The 21,491-nt window shown below is 36.6% G+C and overlaps 2 protein-coding genes across 2 annotated transcripts; one reads left to right on the top strand and one right to left on the bottom strand.

Annotated features, from left to right (window-relative positions):
* Positions 1-15,311: 15,311 nt before the first annotated feature.
* On the top strand, positions 15,312-16,759 carry PG994_003990 (Nacht domain protein; the record flags this gene model as incomplete). The annotated part of the gene is made up of 5 exons (XM_066855399.1): positions 15,312-15,427; positions 15,512-15,711; positions 15,801-15,877; positions 15,933-16,317; positions 16,401-16,759. The coding sequence occupies 5 exons, from the start codon at positions 15,312-15,314 to the stop codon at positions 16,757-16,759; spliced, it is 1,137 nt and encodes a 378-aa protein (XP_066719677.1).
* Positions 16,760-17,922: 1,163 nt separating this feature from the next.
* On the bottom strand, positions 17,923-19,978 carry PG994_003989 (uncharacterized protein; the record flags this gene model as incomplete). The annotated part of the gene is made up of 6 exons (XM_066855398.1): positions 17,923-18,344; positions 18,413-18,490; positions 18,542-18,663; positions 18,737-18,959; positions 19,024-19,219; positions 19,271-19,978. The coding sequence occupies 6 exons, from the start codon at positions 19,976-19,978 to the stop codon at positions 17,923-17,925; spliced, it is 1,749 nt and encodes a 582-aa protein (XP_066719676.1).
* Between the last annotated feature and the right edge of the window lie 1,513 nt (positions 19,979-21,491).

The following is a 21,491-nucleotide window of genomic DNA, read 5'->3' as shown; positions in this document are numbered from 1 at the left end:
GCTATTATTAGGAAGGGTAAGGAAAAATAAATCTTATTTTTAAAAAGGATATTTACTCGTTTTAATAATTATATATTTAGAAAAGAATATATATTTATTAAATATAATTATTATAAGATTATATTTATTTAATTTATACAAGTATAAATATATACTCTAGATGTATTTAAGCTCACATATGCGTCAAGGTCGGCAGTGTGTAAGATTGCATCGTCGATTTCCATAAAACTCTGCTGTAGAAGGATGTACGCCCCGAGCAGCTGTTCATTGGCCACGGTAGATTTTGGTGGCCTTTCTCCTGCAGCGGCAGACCGGGGTTCTCTCAATTGTCAGCCAAAACAAATTACAGGTCAACTGCTGCCTAATAACAGTGCTACAAGCAAGAGGCCAACTGCATCTATCATATTTCGAAACTGTCCACTCTAGAGCGCAAGACATGCATAATAGTATAGAGTTAAAGCTAAAAAGTTGCAATAAGCCAGCTGACGGTGCTACGGTTACCTTATGTAACGGCGACCTTAAAAACTATTATTAATATTATATAATAATAATACGAATAATTTAATTAAAAGTTAATATAAAATCTTAAAAACACCGCTTTAGTCTCGAAACGCTTTTATAATATTTTTAATCTTAAATTTAGAGTTAGATTTAATTATAACGGCTTTCGGCGCCGATGATAAAAGAGTAACAACCTAGGGTTCCGGTGTAACGCTATTTATTTCCCTTTTAATTACTATAGTATCTCGTATACGCGTAAATTTCTAGTTAAGGTTAGGCATTACTCTTTTTTTCTTTTTACTTCTTTTTTTTTAAATTATTTTCTAGAAGTGACTTCTCGTGCTCTAATTAGCCGATCTAGCCGTTTAAAGTATCTAGACTTTTTTAAAACTTTCGAAATAAAACCCGGCGCGTCGCGCCATTAAAAATAATATTATTATTACTAAGCGTATTCGCTAACTCTTTAATTTAGCGGTTAGTTATAAGTGTTAGTAACGCTGTAAAGGAGAATTATTTATTAAAAACGTCGGGGGGAGGCTTAAATAGTCTTGCCTTTACTTAGTTTTCTATTCTCCGGTTCCGGCTATTAAGGGGTTTATTAATATCGCGAGGGAATATACTAGTTACGGCTTAGCTACTAATTATTATATATAGCTAAAAAGTAAACCTTTTAATTAATTTATAGTATTAAAAGAAGTCCTTTTTATTTATATTTATATTATTAAGCTTTATATAATATTATAATAAACGTTATCCGGGTTTTAAAAGAAACTTAGTAAGACGTACTAGGGTTTATGTTAATAATATAAAAGAGTATTTAAACGTGCGATAAAAGGCGCTTTTATTAATATAATAAGTAATAGCTCGTAAAAACGAAGGTAACTAAGGTGCGTAGATTTTAAAAATATTTATAATAATTTTATTAAAGCTATTTATTTTATTAATAAGTTAAGATTAATATTTAAATTAATTATTAAAATAAAAAGTATTTATATAAAATATATAAGGGACGTCCGTTATTATATATATTTAATCTCTTTTTTTATTAATTTATTAAATCGCTTATTAGTTTACGGTAATTTTGTTATTAATTTACGGTAATCTATTCCTTAAATTATAGTGATTTATTTTAATAATTTATTTAGAGCGTCGTGACCCCGTAGCTCTTAGTTTACTTAGTAGCGCGGTGATTTAGTCGCTTTTTATTATATAATTCTTCCTTAGCTGTTCTCTTAGGTCGGGTTTATTTTTTTATTATTAAAAATATTTTCGTAATTATATTTACGCGTTTTTATAATATAAAGGAGTTTATATTAATATAACTAATAGTACGGTCGGTAGTTATAACGTTGTAGCCTAGTCGGGGTATAGTAATCCTGTTCCGGCGAGTAGGGTCTTAGCCGTATGATTAGGTCGGGTTATAATACTATCCTCCTTTTTTTAAATACTTTATCCTTAAAGTATCGATTTTATAAATACCTTAGTTACCCGTATTATTAAGTTATGGTAGGTTTTTTTCTTTATTATTCTTTATTATAATATTTATTTATTATAATTAATTATGTTAAAAAATCTCGGTTTAAAAAAACTATTACGCGTTTAGCTCTTATTATTAACGTGGAATTTACGGGTAACCTAATTAATATGCCCTGTACTCGTTATTTTCGTTAAAACCTAGCTTATTATATAAACGAGAAGTTGTTTCGCTATTCGGAGTATATTTAAGTTAGTTGTTCCTATAATAATATTTTTATTACGTCGGCTTTAACGAAGCTAGCCGCTTAATAAAAGAAGTTAAAAGCGGAGGAGTTAGATGTAAAAAAGGTTTTATTCCTTTTATAAACGTAACTATCTACCGCCTTAGGTTATTTAGCCCGCCTTCGTCGTATAAAGAAGGTCGTAATAAAAAAGTGTTCGGAGGCGTTTCGTTAAGGAATATAAGAGCTAGATAAAAAGGACGGTGTTTTTTCTTTAATTATTAATTAAGAGAACTTCGTTTTTAATAATTTATATTCTTTAAGTATTTTTAAAAACGTTAATTAGTCGTTTTTTAGTTTAATAAGTTTTTTAAAGCTTAGGCCGTTAGTTTTTATAAGGGAAGCTCCTTTTTAAACTTTTAGAGTTCTTTCGCGGCGTTCGCTAAGTATTTCTTAAGTTTTTAAGTATTATTTTTTAATAGGTAACCTTTTTATTAAACGAGGTATTAAGAGCCTCGTCCTTTTTTTTATTAATAATTTTATCGATTTCGTACTTGTATTAATTTATTTCGACTTTTAGTTATATATCGATTAGGGTTTCCTCGGCCGCTAGTTCGAGTAATAAAATATGAAACATAGGGTATATCCGTATTATTTTAAGTAGTAATAGTCGGTAATTAGATTTTAAAATGACTTTTACGATTTTAAATAGTCTTATTTTTTTAAAATCTAATTTATCGCTTAGTTGTTTTATTTTAATATTTCGTTGTAAGAGGTAGACTTTTTCTCTTTCTTTAAAGGTTAATCCTTTTAACTTTGTTTAATCGGCGTACCTTTTTATTTATTATTAAAGGAAGGTAAGGTCTTATTATAATATAATTTAGAGTTCTTTTAATTTTTTAATTTATATAGTCGCGATTAGTATTAGCTCTCCTTCTAGGGGTTTTTTAATAACTTCTAGGTCGTACTTATAGTTCGTTCGAAATGGTGAGATACGCGTAGCTTCGTTATTTATATTATTATTATTATTATTATTATTAATAGTATGCCGTAGGTTAAAGGCTTTCGGTATATCTACTTAATCCTTTGTGTAATAAACCGTGCCGAAGCTAGATTAAAAATATACGCTGCCGATATCGAAAAATCTATTTCATGTGCTCGACGTTACCGTGCTAGTTTTTATTTACTAGCTTAGTAACCTTTACTTTAAGGCCTAAAGAGATTATCCGGGTTTAAGTGGTCCCCCGATTTTTATTATTAATTTATATAGCGGTAATCGACCGGTTTATAGGAGCTATTTTATGATTACTTTTATTATATTTTTTTTATATAAGCGCCGCTAGATCGCGGCGAGTTTATAGTAAATTAGGTGTTAACTGTTTAATTAATTACTTTTGCTTTTTTTCGAAGTCTTTATAGTATAGAATTAGGTATTTAAGTATCTCCCGCCCTTTACCGTAGTTATATAGCGGCGTCGGGACGTTTAGAACCCGGTAGGTGAATAGGAACGACTTAAGTCCTATTTTTCCGGTACGTGTTTATATTAAAACCGACGCTTCGTGCTTAAGCATATAGTTATAACGACGGCACGCTCCTTAGTTTAGCGGCGACTTTATAGCTAGTTCGCGGCGGCTTCGCGTAGGAGTGACGGCGTGGAACTATTTTTATTCCTATTTCTTTTTAAACGCTTGTTCGACCGTTTGACCGCTTAGTTAATATTTAATTAACGTTAGTTGAGCGTCGTTTAGTTATAGAGTTTTAAGGGTTTTGTTAATAGCTTTTTAGGGTTTTTTATTTTTTCCTTTTTGCGCTACGTTTTTTATTAATAATTTCTGCCGTTTTTATATAGGCTCTACGTAGGAGCTATAGCTTCCCGGTAGCCTTTGTATATATTTCGAAACTAGCTGCCCTCGTATTTAAATAGAGGTCGAGGGGAGGAACCGCCGCTTTAATTTCTAGGTAGTATTAGGGGGTCGCCTTATATGCCCTTGTTACGGTCCGGAAACAGGAGTTCTAGATTATTGTAAGGCTACGGACTAGCCCCTTTTCTATATCGGCCACTTTGTATTAAGCCGACGCTCCGTATGCGAGTACGTTACGTATTATTTTCGTATAGAGCTCTTTCGTCTTTCGTACCGAATATCCCTACGTTAATACTACGAGCCTGGTAAGAGTTAATATCTAGGTTATTATTTTCGTTTTAATTTTAAAGATATAATCCTTTTATTATAGTTTTTAATAGAGTTATACGCCGAGGAATTTTATAGAGCTTACCGGTAAAATAATAGCGTTCCCGAGTTATATTTATAGCGTATAAGCTTTTCGCGCTCGAGTAAAATAAATAAGCTCGTTTTTTTAAGTTCGAATTTTATTTTTTTTATACGTGCCTAACGGTTATAAGTTTTTTAAGCTCTTTTTAAGTTACGGTAATTCGTAGCGTGGTCCGGCTTTATAATAATAAGGTTCGTATCGTTTATAAAGCCGACGATAATAAGCTGCTCGTGCGTTTTTAATTCCTCGTATAGAGTAGCGATATAAAGAATAAAGAGGATCGGTAATAACGAGGAGCTTTACGGAATATTAATACGGAGCTAGATCTTTTTTAATAATTTACCGTTAAAATAAAAGCGGACTAATTTGTTCGTAATAAAGCTCTCGATTTATTAGTAAATTTAGTCCGGTAGTCCTTTTTTATAAAGTGTAGCGATTAGTTTTTAGTAGTTTATTATATTAAAAGCGCTTTTAATATCGAGTTAAAAAAGAGAGGCGATACCTTTTTATTTTTACGTTATACGAATAACGTCGGTAATTAATTAAATAATAAGCTCGGTAGATCGTTACGTTCGGTTTTTTATTTAGTTTTTAAATAAAAGCGAGTATTTTTTAATTATATTAATAATTCGCCGGTTTATAACCGTTTTTATTACTTTCTTAATTGTGCTAAGTAATAAAATAAGTCTTTATTTATTAGGTATTTACTTTTCGAATGCCGTCTTATTTAGCTTAGGGATTACGATAACTTTTACTATACGGAAACGTCTAGGGAAGTAAGTAAGCTGGAAGCTCGCGGTCGCTAAGCTGGCTAACGTCTAGAAAAGGGGTTCCCCGTACGCTTTAAAAAAGCCGGTAGGTAAAAGGTCCTCTTTTAGAGCTTTTTAAGGTCCCGTTTATTTAATAATATCTTTTATTTCTTTAGCCGTTACCTTTATTTCGACCGAGGGAAGGCTAAGGGCGTAATTCGTTACGTTATTTAAATTTATAAGGTCGGCCTTTAAATTAAAGAAAAACTTTTCTAAAAGGAGCGTAGCTTTCTTGTCGTGGCTTCGCGTTTCGATAATAGCTCCTTTATAACGTCTTAATTCTAGGATACCGGTTATTTATGGTGGCGTTTAGCTCCGTAGTCGGGCCTATTATTCGAGCGATTAGAGTGTTTTAGAGTTGTAAGAGGTAGCGGCGACTACGTGGCGCCAGTTTTTCGTTTTCGCTTTTTAAAAGATTCTTTCTAGGTTCGTTTTCGATTCGGTATATTAATTTTAAGTATATTATAAGGGTATCGTGAGATAAGTTCGGTATTATTATTTCGTTATAGTTTACGCTTTTTAAACTTTTAGTAACTATTAAAGCGTACTTTTATTAATATAAGGGGTTTTTTTTAATATTATTATATTAATAATTTTTTATAAGTTGTTTATAAAGTTATTAATAATTTAATCTAGTTTTTCCGACCTTATTAGCTTAATAATATCGGTTAAACGTGCTCTAGCTTCCGCCCGTGCTAGCCCTTTATTTAGTATTGTTTAGTTTTATCCGTTTATTTTCGCTTTATTACTTCGTAACGAGTTAGTTTCTAATTTAACGCGAATAATTTACGCCCTATAATTAAAACCTTTTAAGCTAAGGTCTCCTTTATATAAAATTATCGTTCCTTGTATTACTTAAGCTAGGTTTATTATAAACTCTTTTTATTCGTAGCGTTATTTTATAATTTCTCTATATGGCGTAATTAGCTCTAAGCTTTATTAGTCCGTAAAAATAAAAAGGTTATTTATTTTATACGATTTCTTACCGTATATATTTTAAAGCGGATAATATATATTAAAGTCTTTAACGAATAAATATCGCCCGGGGTACGAGGCCGTATCGAGATCGCGTAAAAAGCTTTATTACCCGGCAAGTTTTTTAAATTAACGAATATATAGATTATATTATTAAACGGTCTCGATTTTCCGTCGGTACCGTAACGGTAGCTTAATCGAGGCTTGCTTTAGTTTTTAATTTAATAATATCAAATCGTTTATATATATAGATAGCCGCTTAGCCCTCGCCGTAAATTACTCGATACTTAATTATTTTTAAGTAGTACGCGGCCTACGTACGGGGGTTTATTTATACTTTTTATAATACTAATATATCGTACTTTTTTTAATTAATTAAAATAAATACCGTTATTATTTTTAATATCGTAACGTTTTAATATATTAATTATAAGCTTATAATTATAAAACTATAATAATATTTTATATTAATAAGGGGGCGGTAATACCGCGCCGGCTTTACGAGCGTATTTCTCTACCTTAGCTGCTCGTTATCGAATTAAACCGTGGGCGGCTTTTCTTCTAAGAAATTACTATATACCCTTCTTTATCGTTAGTAAGAAGCGTCGCCGGTAGTGATAAACGCCCTGTTCCTACCGAGCTATTACCGGTACTACGGACTTCGAACTAGCGTAGCCGGTGAGCATAAGCTTCCTTTATACGCTCTTTTTATTAAATCGTTACGGAATAGCTACGATCCTACGCCGTATATTCTTTGCCGTAATTAACGTAACGTTTCTTACTTCGTAGTCTTTTTTAAAAGCATTTTTAGTCTCTTTTAAAATATATTATTATAAAGTAGTAGCCGTACCGTTACTATTTCCGATAATACTTTATTACGTGGCTATAATTATAGCAGCGTTAATATTATTAGATACGGAGGCTAGCGTTATACGGTTCGTAATTAAAGATCTCTACGTTTTATATTAAACCGTTATTATATAGGTTTTTCGTAATTTAAACGGAGTTTATATATAAAATAAAGGAAGCGTAATATATTTTAAAATTCTTTAATAAGTTATATTTATATTTCGAAATCTTTTTCGAGTTATATTTATTTACGTGTAAACTACGTAATAACGCGGCTTTATTATTAATATCTTATAGCTTTTTTATTAAAATCCTTTTTATAATAATAACGAGCTTTTTACGAATAAGTTATATATTACTTTTAAAAATGTTTAAAACTTATCCGTTATTTTTTACGTATTTTTTCGTTTTATTTTTAAAAATAAGGATAATATTATTATTAAATAATTTCTTTACCGCGACGGCTTTATTTTTTTTAATCGTTATATTAACGCTTTATACGATATTTATTAACCTCCTCTTTTAAATATCGTTTAATTAATCTACGGTTTTAATTATTATTTCGCGTATTCGGCGCGTTAAAACGATAACTTTCGGCTATTAAATAGCGGGCTCGCTATTACGCGGCGCGGTTATAATTTAAGTTTAAAACTTAATTTATATAGCTTTAAGATCTTACGTAGCTTAGGCGATAGTTTTTTTAATTATTTTTCGTAGTTCTTTACGGGTTACCGGCGCGTTATCGTCGTTATTGAAATGCGGTCGTAACTCGGTCGTTTCGGCGCGAAGTTTCTTAATTATTTAAAAAATCTCTTTATAAATCCCTTCGGGGGCTGCTAGGCTAGTAATTAATCTCTTTAAATATTCGATCACTTTTTTAATACCTCTTTTCGATTTATTATTATTACTAGGACGCGTTTGAGGCGTTTAAGGTCCTTAGTTATACGCCGCGACGTTACTACGCGGGTAATATTAACTCTACGCGAGTCCGGCGCGACCGGCGTTAATAACTATCGGATTATTTATACCGTAGCGCCTTAGCTATGTCCCCTCGATAAAAGTTCGGCTAAGTTAATTCGACCTCGTGGATTTAAATAATAAGGTTTGTTTTTAATTATTTAATAGTTCGATCGAGTTATTAATAATTTCCTCCTTTATAAATATTATTTATATTATTATAAATAAATTAAGTTATAAGTAATAATTATACTTAATTATTTTATTTATAATTAACGTAGTAGCGTAGGTATTACTTTAAAGTTTAGTTTATCCGCTTAGTTTATTTATTCGTTTAAAGGTAGTAAGCTGTGAATAGTTTATACTTAACTCTAAGTTATACTATAAGCGATTTCTAGAACTTAGCGGTAAATAGTTTATCTCTATTAGAGATAATCGTTTCGAGTAGCCCGTATTAATTAATAATTATTCGAAAGAATATATACGCTAGGTCGTTAATATTATTAAATTTTTTATACGATAAGAAGTAAATATATTTCGTGAGTTTATCTATAATTACTAAAATATTATCGTAATTAATCTTAATTAAGGGTTTTTTTAATAGGGGTAGCTTAATAACGAAATTAAGTATAATAGTTTTTTATACCTTATCTAATAATGGGATTAGCTATAACTCTCCGTACGGCCGGTATTAAGTAGCTTTAGCTTTATTATAGAGGTTATATTTACCGATTACCTTAGCCACGATTAGCTTGAGGTTTTTATAGTTAAATTATTTAATAATCTTTTTCTAAGTTTTGAATATCCCTTAATATCTATATATAAAATATTTATAGAATTCTTTAATAAAGTCTTCGCAATACCGCTTAAAGATATAGATTTTATCTCGGTAAAAGGTGAGGCCGTCGTGTTTTTCGAGGTGATCCTTAAAGTAGCTCGCGGGGTCGAGGGTTTAATTTAGTTATCGAAACTTAATAACCTAATCGTTATTATATTAAATATAGTTTATAATATTTAATTATTTTAATAGTATAAGGTTACCGTTTTAATTATAAATAAGGATAGTCCGCGTCTCGAGTAGAACCTCTTCCTAGTGGTCCGGTTATCGGCTTAGTGTATCGGCGCGACCGTTCTCGTTACCCTTTTAATAAATAATAGTAAGGTTAAATTTTAATAAGAATTTAAATTATTATATTTATTATTTATTTAATTTTTTAATAATAATAAACGTTATAAAGTTTTTATAATCGGTATAAACTTTAATTAGTTTTATTATTTTATTAAAATAATATTTCTATTTTTTATAACCTTTAATAATAGTTATTAATTTTTTATTATAGATTTAATAATTGAGCTCTAGCCTGTTAAGCTTTTTCGAAAAGAATATAACCGGGTGTAATTTTCCGTTATTGTTTCGTTAATTAAATTGCTTTCTAATCGCGTAGTTCGATGCGTCGGTTTTAATTTTAAAGGGTTTAGACGAGTCTGTTACGCGGAGTACTAATTCGTTAAAAATTCGCTCCTTAATATCGTAGAAGGCTTTATCTTTTTTTTCCGTTTATTAGAATAGTTCGTCTTTTTTTTTATTAGGTTTATTAGGGGTGTCGCTATCTTATTAAATCCGGGGACAAAGATCCGATAATAGTTAACTAGTCTTAAAAAGGATCTAACTTCTATAACGCTTATAGGCGTAGGCTACTCTTTAATTATTAAAATTTTCGAAGGTTTTATTCGAATTTCGCCCAGGGATATTATATATTTTACGAAAGTAACGGATTATTAGTGGAATTCGCTCTTTTTTAAATTAACTAATAGGTTAGTATTTTATAGCTTTTAGAGTATTAACTTTACGTGCTTTTAATATTACTTATCGTTCTCGGAATAAATAAGGATATTATCGAAGTATATTATAATAAACTTATCGAGGTACTCTTATAAAACGTGATTAATTATAAATTAAAAACTAACTGGTACGTTAATTAAGCTAAACGGTATAGCTTAGTATTCGAAATAATTATACTTAATTCGGAACGCGGTTTTTCATTCTTTTCTTTTCTTAATTCGGATTAAGTTATACACGTTAAGGAGGTCGAATATTATAAAGATTTTAACGTGTAGTAATCTATTTTATAAATCGCCGATTAAGGGAAGAGGGTACCGGTTTTTAATAGTAATTTCGTTAAGCTTCTAGTAATCGATATATATACGCCACTTAGGTTTCCTGTCCTTGCTCTTTTTCGGGACGAAAAGGATAGGGAAGCCTGTTAGCGACGTAAATAGTTATATAACTCCTTTCTCGAGGTTTTTCGTAATATACTCTTTTAGGGCTTGTTCGTACTTTTAATTAAGTTTATATATAAGTATAAATAGGGGTTCCTTTTTATTTTTAAAAGGTATTTTATAATTTTATTATATATAAAGCGGTAAGCCTATTTCTAGTTTCTTATTAAAAAAAGCTTTAAATTATCGGTACTTTTTTAATATAATTGTTATAATATTCGGCTTAGGTTTTTTAATAATAATATATACCTTAAAAATTTTAAATTTATTAAGGGGTTATTTCTTAAACCGCTACCTATTAATTAAACCTCTTCTTAATATATTTTATTAAAGTTAACCTATTTTTTAATTAATTTTAAAATTATTTACCCGTAATTAAGGTATTTTTAAAATTATATCGTATTTTACGACGTCCGTAATATTACACGTAATTCGTTTATAACGTCCTCCGATATTAACCGGAAAGTTCGCGATTTCCTTTTATACTTCTTTATTATTATAGGTTATAAATCCTTTATTAACGGTTTTAAGTTAATATAAGGCGTTTTTTCTCCTACTATTTAAGTTTAAAGTAATTAACGATTCGTAATAAAATATAGTTTCTTTACGTTCCGCTATCGAGTAGTGTTCTAATATAGACTTTTTTTATACCTATTATTAATATAATATACTTATAAATAGCTTAATTATCCATTATTTAGTATAAGGACCTGTTTTAGTCCGCCTATTATCATCCCTTTATAATAAGCGGTATCTATTTCCTAAACGCTATTCTTATAAGTAAATAATAATCTCTTATAATCGATCCTCGTATCGTCGCTATTGTTCCCTTCGTTCTTTATAAGGCGTTTCTTAATATACCGGTAAAGGTATTTCTATACTTTTCCCCGTATAAAGTACTATTTCTAATACTTAAGATTCGAGTTCTTCTTATAATTCGGAGGTTTATTAAGTTCGTAATAATTTATAAACGCTTTATAAGTTCTTTAATATATTTAAAGAGTTCTCTTATTAAATATATATTTATACGTTTTAAAAGTGTTAAGCGCTTTTTTTTAAACGTTTATAAGCTTATAATTTTTTTTAAGCGTATTTAAAGTATTAATTCTTAAAACACTCTTTCTAATCTCGTTTTTTTAAATAGTATTATTATAACTATTGTAAGTCTTCTTATACTAATAGGTACGCGCGTCGTTTATTAAGGATTAACGTTCAAATTTTTTTAATAATATAGTCCGGGTATGATTACGTAATAGGTCGTTTACCGATCTTTTAAGGAAACTACTCGTATTTAAGTTTCTCCGCGAAATATTTTATATAAATATTATATATATACGAAATCTATAAGAGCGTAAAGTATCCTTCGTACGTAAAGGAAATTCGTAGGTCGTCCCCTACGGCATAATTACCGTAAATTCTTTAATTAAACCCGGCCGTAATAAGTATTTAATATAAATATTTAAAATCGGGGTAAGGAATACTAAGGATAACTAACCATCTATCGGTCCTTAAATCTCTAAACTTAGCGATCTCGTGTACTAGTTCGTTTATAAGCATACCTACTAGGCGTCCGTAGTTTATAAATTATTCTAGCTAGCTCGTAATATTGTTTATTAAATCGCTATTTTCGTTATAAAAGAGGGATCGTTCCCTCCGCATTATTATAATACTTCGGCTATAGTCCTTCTTACTTTCCGGGGCTTTAAAAAACTATCCGGTGCCTTCCTTATCCGCTAAATAAAAGGTGTACTTATTATCGTAATAAGTTATTTAAAATAAACTACCGTGCTTAATAATAACGCTATTATTTTTAATAACTATTATAAAGGTATCCTCTATTTTAATAATATTAACGTATCGTCCGTCGGGGACTCGTTAGAAGTCCTTCCTCGGTACTCGACACTCTCGAGCGTAATATCCTAGTTTTTAATAATTATAACAAGTACCGCGTAGCTTCCTATCCTGCTTATCGTATTTAATAACGTCGAGGTCTATAGGCCTATTATAATAACTATACGCCGTAATATTTCTAGGCAGTATATAGTTATATTAACGTAATCGCCTCGTATTAGTTTAAGTTCAACTAGTTTACCGCTAGAGTTCGTTTTACTTCTCGCGGCGTTATTTATATATACAAGTATCGATCTTAATAATAAGTTTTATATATAAAAGAAAGTTATTAGGGGCGTTAAGCTAGCTAAGTTCGTTTTTAACGTTATCTTTTAATCTTTAATAATATATTATAATCTTTATAACTTCGGTATAATCTAGTCAAGTTATAATACGCCGGAACTCGGCCGTGTAAAAAATAGCTAATCCTTTCTATTTAAAGGTTTCAAGTTCCCTCTCCGCCTGTCGCTTTTCGTCGGGGTCTTAAAAAATAACTTAAAGGCTTATTCGAAGCCGTTATAGCTTTCGAAAATACGCTATACTTCCGTACAACATAACTTAGCTTACTAATCGTTTTCTATAAGTTCGTTTAAATAAGGTTCGAATTAAGCGAATACCTTACTTTTAAAAAACGAGGCGGCGTAAATAACTTATTAGGTAACGTTTTAAAACGTCCTTTTATAAAACCGTTAATAGGCTTTAACTTAAATAAAAAAGCTTTAAAAGTTTTTACTTATCTCGTTAAAAAGTGTTAACGTACTAATCTTTATACCCTTCTTTAATACGATAAGGGTTTAAATAATATTAATAACTATATAAAAAAGACGTACTTCTTCGCGTAACTTATCGATATTATAAGGTATTTATTCTAAAATACCCTTAACTAAGAGCTCGTTACGCTCCTTTTTAAACTTAACGTAATAATATTAATAATTAACGCTCTCTTACTCGAATTCTTTAATTCGTTTAATTAATACTTATCGGGTAAGTTCGTTATTATTATTATCGCTATCGACGTCTATAATAAGGTCCCGTTAAAAAGTATTAGAGGTAGTAATAAGAATCTTTCCTTATCGGGTAATATTACTAGGGCTAGGTATAAACATAGTTCTTATAGTGCTATTACTTAAAAGTCTAAGTAATAACTCGTAAGAATAAGAGTAATTAAAATATAACGAACATTATCTAGGTTTTAAAAAAAACCTAGTAAGACGTATTAAGGTTTATATTAATAATATAAAAAAATATTTAAACGTGCGATAAAAGGCGCTTTTATTAATATAATAAGTAATAGCTCGTAAAATAAAAGTAATTAAAGTATATAGATTTTAAAAGTATTTATAATAATTTCGTTAAAGCTGTTTATTTTATTAATAAGTTAAAATTAATATTTAAATTAATTATTAAAATAAAAAATATTTATATAAAATATATAAGGGACGTTCGTCGTTATATATATTTAATCTCCTTCTTTACTAATCTATTAAATCGCCCGTTAGCTCACGATAATCCTATTATTAGCTTACGGTAATCTATTCTTTAAATCACGGTAATCTATTCTAGTGACTTATTTAAAGCGTCGTGACCCCGTAACTCCTAGCTTACTTAGTAGCGTAGTAATCTAGTCGCTCTTTATTACGTAATTCCTCCTTAGCTGCTCTCCTAGGTCGGGTCCATCCTTTCGTTATTTAAAATGTCTTCGTAATTGTGTTTACGCGTTTTTATAGTATAGAGGAGTTTATATTAATATGGCTAGCAGTGCGGTCGGTAGCTATAACGTCGTAGCCTAGTCGGGGCATGGTAATCCCGTTCCGGCGAGTAGGGTCTTGGCCGTATGGTTAGGTCGGGTTATAACAAATATAGGGTTATTTTTTAATAATAAGTATTTTTTAATATATTAAAGGGATTAAGATTTAGGGGTTATAATAGGTACAACGAGTGTGCTAGAAAGAAAAGAAGTTATATTTTATACTTTAAGCACGTTATAATAAAGTCCTCGCTTACGTGGCTAGCGTAGCTATCTAAGATAATAAGCTGCTATTAGTCCTCGTTTTTAAGCTTTATATAAAGGATGAAGACCTTATTTAATTATATTAGGGCCAGCTCTTTATTAGTCTAGCTTTTAAAGGATGCCGTAAAGACTTAATTCTTTATAATATCCGTTAACGAGTCCTCCTCTTCTAGAAACTATTACTACTAGACCTATTAACCTTTAAATATAATAAGAGGAGGCAAGGCTTAGCTTAAAGCGTTATTATATTCGATCGTAGAAACTTATTCTCGATTAAAGGAGTCTATAATTAATATTCTTTTTATTCTAATAGGTCTAATAACTATTATATTCGTTCTATAGCCGAGCTAGTTACCGATCTCGTCGACGTTAAGCCGAAACTCCGGAGGGATTAATTTTAGAATAAGATTATTAAGCCGCTTAAAAAACTCGATAATTTTTTTTATAAAAGTTACGTTAAGCTTTAAAAAATCTATCCTTTTAAAAAGAATAATAATAATAAATAAATAGCGAGTAATAAATCTTTTAACCTAATATTTACCGAGTATTATATTAATCCTATTAATTTTTTAAATCCGTTAAGCGAACATTTAAAAAATAACGTGCGCCGGTAAGCAGCCTAGATTATACTGCGTAAGGTACCAAGTCACGATCTAAGACTTTTCCGCTGTTATTAAGGCCTGGAAGGACTTATTCCATTGTTTTATAGTCTTGCGGCCGTAAATTCGAGCCCTTAGAGTTATTCTAGGGATATTATGCTTCTCGGCAGCTTATTTTTTTAACGAGCTATTTATAATATCTTAAATCGCGCGTTATAGTACTAACTCGTTAAGTTTATAACCTATCGAAAAGAGGAAAAGAAAAGAAAGAAGATAATATTATTTAATTAATTATAAATCAAAAGCTGACTGGTTTATATACTGATTTATATGTGGTGCTGTCAGGGGCTATCTAAATTTAGGGGTCGCCGTTGCATGGGGTGACCGTAGCACCGTCAGCTGGCTTACATAGCAAATGTGATAACCACGGATTTCGAGTTCGATGTCATCGCAGCACATGGCGCTTACGCCCATGCGCCCGCATCAGCAAGGCCCCCTCACCATCCCAGCAACCCCGGATCGTGCCTTGACCAACCCACGGGCACGCACCCCCTATACTGAGTGGTGCCTCCCACAGCCTGATGAGACGTAAGTGCTATAGACTTTGGATAACCTTGGGGTCTTATGCCTATAATAGTACGGCGATCTGGCTCTTTGGCTGATTCACGGCAGATGGGCTCAACCAGCCGAGCACGCCTATCGCATCGCGGTCGAAACACTCAAGAAGGAACTCAGTCAGGATGAGTTCCGATCCATATGCGCTACTCCAGGCCAGAACTCTTTGCGCGAAGTGCAGTCTGCTGTCCAGGCTGCACTGAAAGAGTATGAGACTAGGGCCAGGTCTTCAAAAGCTCGCAAGTGGCTGAGCAACTGTTCTTCTCGTGTCAAATACTATGAAAGCGAGTCATCTCTCTTTTCTGAAGACGCGAGCCGCCGGGCAGCATCTCTAACACACATGTAGCTGTCTTTGATACGTTGGCTCAGCATTATCCCGAGTTCACTTCGTTAGCATGGGGCACATTCAAGTTTCTCTTTACGGTATGAACGCCCCATCTGTTTCACGAAGCCAGCTCGGACGCTATTGGTACGACAGGCGATACTGAACCACGAAGAGCTCCTCACCGAGATCTCCAAGGCCATATCGCGTATTGGCGACATGCTGCCGCGGACCGAGCTTCACTCGGAGCTGTACCCGACGGAGCGGATGCGCGAGGCCGTGGCCCTCCTGTACGCTCAAATCATCGAGTTTGCGCTCATGGCGGTACGGTGGTTCAAGAAGGGCAAGATCATGCACTCAGTTGCCGCCATCGTTCACCCCTTCAAGCTCAGCTTCGGTCCCATCATCGACGAGATCTCGGAGCTCTCGCGGCGGGTCGATGAGCTGGCCAACGCCGCGTCCAAGGCCGAGATCCGGGATCAACACGCCAAGATTCACAATTTGGAAAGGCGGATGAGCCAGTTGATGGAACTCATGATCGGTGCGTAGTTTTCGCTGTCCATCCTCGATGGCTTTGCGATGATGTATAACATGAAGCTGACTGACAAAAATTTGTGCTTGTAGCCCAGCAGTCCCGACAGAACGAAATTCTCATAGACCTACGCGGCCAGAAGCAGTTCTTTCGCAACGCACAGCTTGAAGACGTTCATCAACTGATGCTCGAGCAAGGCACGCCCGATAGCGAATCAAGCTTAGCCTTCTGCCGCTCAATGCGTACCCGCCGGATCCAGAAGCTCGCCACGCAGCTGTCTACCGCGTCGATCCCTACCTTGAAAGCCTGGGTCGACGAACCCACCCTCGTCGCTGCTGCTGGCCGAGAGCCGAGGGACTCGGACGAGCCCCCTCGATTTCGCCGTCGAGTTCTTGACCGCCGTCCTCGAAGGCGGGTACCCCATTATCTGGGCCCTGCCATTCCCGGCTGAGTCCTTTCAGTGCAGCGAAGAAGGTACCGCGGCGGCATCTCGGTCCAGTATGCCTCCGCTCTCAGTGACGGGTATCTTGCGGTAAGCGACTTTTGGCGTTTATTACTTCCCGTTCCAGTGTTTATTCCTCCGTATTCCAGTGTTTATTCCCCTAATTCTAGTGGCTATTCCACCTTATTTTAGTGTTTGTTCCTCCTTATTTCAATGTCTCAGGAGGCCTGAATGCAGGAATTGTCACAACGTTACATGTGTTTCCCCCTGGGACACACAATCTATTTCCTAGAAGAGTAGTACTTAAGTCGAGAGTCGATAGGTCCCTGGTATTGCAGACCCTACACCTGAGTGCTGCTGCCATGACGGAGAGTCGAAATCCCGTAACCAAGCGTCACCTAAGCGGCGCCGCTACGATCGAGCAATGGTTCCAGCTCCTGGAGCGTTGCGTCTTTACGCTACCGGCTTTATTCATTGTGGTTGATACGGGTGTACTAGAAGCGGCGGTGGGGATTAGCGGTGCGGGCGGCAGTGACGACGACGAAGACGAGGACAGTCCAAGGGGCAGTAGGGAGCGTTACCATGTCAGCGACTTTATCGACCGCATGTCGGAGATGGTTGCGCGTCGCCACCACCAGAGACGTCTTAAGGTCCTCATTGCCGCGGTGAACTTCCGCAAAGCAGCGTCAATGGACGCGAACGAGGTGTTTGGGGACATGCGTGTTTCAACGGACAGGGGTCGGCAGATTGGTCGATTGATGAGGCAGCCGAAGTACCGTGGAATGTTCAGACAACGCAACAAAAGGATCTCGGAGGGAATACGTGCGACAGTAGGCATATATGGGAACAGGGGTGGCGATGACAGCAGCTGATGTTGAGTTGCAATATAATTACCTAGGTATATAGTAATAGTAGAATGGGTCAAAGAGTGAGATGAATAAGGCATGAAATGCCGCTCATTGAACGAGCACCGAGTGTATCTATCTACTGCTTGCTAAAGCGTGTTTTTGTACACACTGGTGATGGGATAGCTGGCTGGCGACGGCATAGCTTGGGATGCATTTCCATAAGGAAAGTATATATCCGAGCAATGTTATAGGAAAAGGAAACGGAGAAGAAAGCCAGAACATAACACGGAACTCCACCCACTGTACGCGTCCTATGAAAACACTTTACCTGATGCCTTCCTCTCGAGCCCATCTGTCGTCCGTATGCCCCTTAACAGTCTTTAAGTACTTGTTGAAAGCAGCTGACGTCTTCATGACCTGGTTCAAGTGCTCCCAGTCCAGCCTCTCCTTACGATGCTGCGCAAGCTGCCGCGCCGTAAGCAGCGCATTGCGGATCTGCCGGCCGTTCATCTCCTCTTCGGCCAGCTCGTTGAGGCGCCGCTCGAGCTCCGGCATGTTGGTGTCCTCGCCCGACTCCTCGAGCATGTCGAAGAAGTTGCGCCAGATGGCCTTGCGCGACTTTTTCGATAGGTTGTCGTAGTGGATCGCGACCTGGATGCGGGACTTGAAGGCTTCGTCGAAGGTCCGTACACGGTTTGAGGTCAGGATTAGGAGGCCATCGTGGTACTCCAGGATACGGAGGAAGACTTTCAGGACCAGTCAGTGTCTTGTTGCCATGAAATTATGCAAAGGGCATGGGGACTGGCTAGCGCACCTGAGACAAGACTGTTCCGGGCCAGGTCGGCCATTGTCCTCTCCTCTAGGAACACGTCTAACTCATCGAGCAAGAGCACTGCTTCGGTCAGAAACATATCTTAGTTGATGAATCACTCTTCAAACATACCACAATCCCATATCTTCCCCAGGTACATCACGGTTTGCAGATATTTCTCAACGTCTTGCGCGTCGGTTCCTATGTCGCCGCAGGTAACACGATAGAGCGGCTTCTCGGCGATCTCCGCCACACTGATGAGCAGTAACAAGTTAGCATGTCTCTAATAACAAGACAGGGTCGATGTTGGCATTGTCTCGGATATACCTCTCTGCCGTCAACGTCTTTCCCGTGCCGTGGCTGCCGTGTAGCAAGAGGATCAGACCGTTGCCCTTGCCCTTGATGATGTCGTCCATGGCCTTATCTCTCGATTTCTGCACGTCGACAAGTGCGTGGATCATTTCCTGGGTTTTATCGTCAAGTACTAGCTGTCTAAATGCGTTCTTGTTCCAGTCTACTCGCGGGAGGAAGCCATTGACGTTGAGTACGACTGTGACCCTTTGTTAGGACTTTTTCTTACATCGAATGGGTCAGATGTATCGCCAGGGACTTACCCCATTTCTTGGATCCGAGGTGAAATCCTTGAATAACATCGGGCAGGAACAGCTCGCAGTCCGGTGGCATGTCTTCCGTGGCGTCGATATTCTCTGGCAACTTGTCGTAGGCAGCTTCATCTTTATCGTCTCCGTGTAAATTGGACATAAATATGACATGATATGTTCGTACATCCACCATGAATCTGTCATTGGACTAATGGAGCTGTCAGCAGAGAACGAGGCATATCGATCAGTGGGGACAAACATAATATCGGTCGTGTTTCGAATCCCATCCTGTGTAACAGTGCAGGCCTTGGCTGCGCATACTCCAAAACCGGGTTCCGGTTTCTTCGAGCCTTTTGATCTCCTCTGGCTTGGCGTACTTGAGAGGATGGATGTGGAGTTCGTTGATGGGAACTTCCTCGGTTTGAAACGCATCGGTTTCGTGGGTCCATATCTTCCTTTGCGCTTCACGGCCGTTATACGACCAGGACCATCCATCCAGCGACCATTTCTTCTTGTCACCCGGCAACCTGTATGGAAGCAGTCTCAGTACACCAGCCCGCAAAGTCTTGTTCTCGTTCCCGCGGACTACCATAACTTCGAAAGGTTTGTATAGCTTAGCAGAATGGTAGGCAGTGACAAAGCCTCGCTCGAAGAGCTCATTGGCTTGGCGGTACTCGTCAGCATAATTCTGTTCTAGAAACTGAATCATGGGGTCTAGTACAAGCTTGTAGGAACTTTTCTGTTCCACCAAGTCATGGAGCTTCTGGTAGTGGTGGAATAGAAAGAGATAGGGGGCTTCCATCTTTCCTATAATCGCATCGTTTTCGTCCGAGTCGTCCTCGTAAGGATCAAATTCCGCGATGCTTTTAAGTGCCTCGCTCAAGGCTCCTGAGACTATAAGTATCGTTTCTTTCCTTTCCGTCAATTTCTTTTCATTCCTGTGGGATCGGGTCGTCTGGACACACATGCTTTTTGAGGACGATGAATGCTATTTCTGGGCGCTGCCCCAAATAGTATCTTAAATTAGAAACCTCGATCTTGCCACGTAGGCCTCTGTACCCGTCGGTGGCGTCCTCCGCATAAGTTGGCTCATCTTCGTAAGTGATGCAGATGTGACTATGCCAGGAGACAGGGCAGACCACCCTATGGAGAACCTGCGAGTATGGCTCCTTCTCGGTTTCGCTATCGTTGTCGATATATTCCCTAGGGGTGAGATCTCGTGCACCCTCGTACCATATTTTTGAATGAAGCATCTGAATAGTATCCAGCAGGTATCCAATATACCGCGATGAGTCTTGCGAGTGGTCCAGAACATCGAGCTTGAGATACCTATCAGCAATTCTGCCAAGTTCCTCAGCGAGCCCAGAGCCCTCGGCTCCTCGAAGCTCCCCCGTTTGTAGCATTCGTATTGACGGTACCAATCACATTGCTAGTGGTACCGCATTGTGGGCTCTCAGTTTCCGACGAAGAAACGGGATGCATCGTTACCGAGCTAGGTTGCTCCTGTACCACTTTCTCGGTTCCCGATACTCCATTGGATAGCGCCAAGGTATCTTTGGTGACCCCAGTTTGGCGGTTAGAAACCTTTGTAGTGCTCCGATTTTGAGCTACGGAGCGCCTCCAGCTTGAGTCTAGTTTCACCTTATTTGGCAGCCAGAGCGGGGAACGAAGAGGAGGAAGGCCAGGTGGGATTCCTGGTGGTGGCCCAGTCCTCAAAGGAGGGGGCATTCCACGACCATCCCAAGGGGATATTCCATGGCGGCGGGGTGCACCATGAGAAGGGGCCACGGCCGGTTCTCTCAAAGACCCCTGATCTGCATCGCTCTTCACTTTGATAGCTAGATGATCAGAACGAGTTACTTCGTCGACTTTTGAAAAATGCCTATACCTTTCCCTGTCATTTCCAACCCCATACCAGCAAGCAGCTGGAGTGCTTCAGTGGTGTCTCCCCGTGTGTCATCCTGAGCAATTGTGGCATCAATGAATAGCGACTCGGTGTTATCGCTTGACGTTCGCCACTCGAGGACGACGTATCGCCGTCGTACTCAGGTTCATACAACTTCCGTTCTGACTCCGGCCTCATGGTCAAGTGCGGTGTTCCAGGCTTCAACCCGTGTCCTTCCATCTTGTATCTTTGAATGCCAGGAATGGCTCCGTATTGCCGTACGTACCAAAGGTGTTGAGAAGAGAGAGATATTTCAGTCAGCCTTGGAGCCTTGAGATGACACGTCTGAGCTCAAGGTCAGGCAGAAGTTGAGGGGTCCTAAGGCATTTCTACAACAATATAACCCCAAACCTGACCGGGTTATTGGCGAATGAACTGGTGATTCGGATTTTTAGCCTGCTCACAGTATGTGCCGCACAGCTGTCGGCTAGGGTTGCCTTGCATGACGTGGATGCCTACTGCAGGCTTCGGGACGGAAACTCCCAGCCACACGGGCTAGCTGAGCCCCTGGTAGGGTGGCTGCATGGTGGGCGTT

The sequence above is a fragment of the Apiospora phragmitis genome (genome assembly GCF_038363925.1).
Source record: "Apiospora phragmitis strain CBS 135458 chromosome Unknown utg000004l:1.0-3135199.0:1.0-3139288.0, whole genome shotgun sequence".
Classification (NCBI taxonomy): domain Eukaryota; kingdom Fungi; phylum Ascomycota; class Sordariomycetes; order Amphisphaeriales; family Apiosporaceae; genus Apiospora; species Apiospora phragmitis.
The sequence above is the reverse complement of the archived record's forward strand: the minus strand, read 5'-3'. Positions and strand labels throughout refer to the sequence as shown.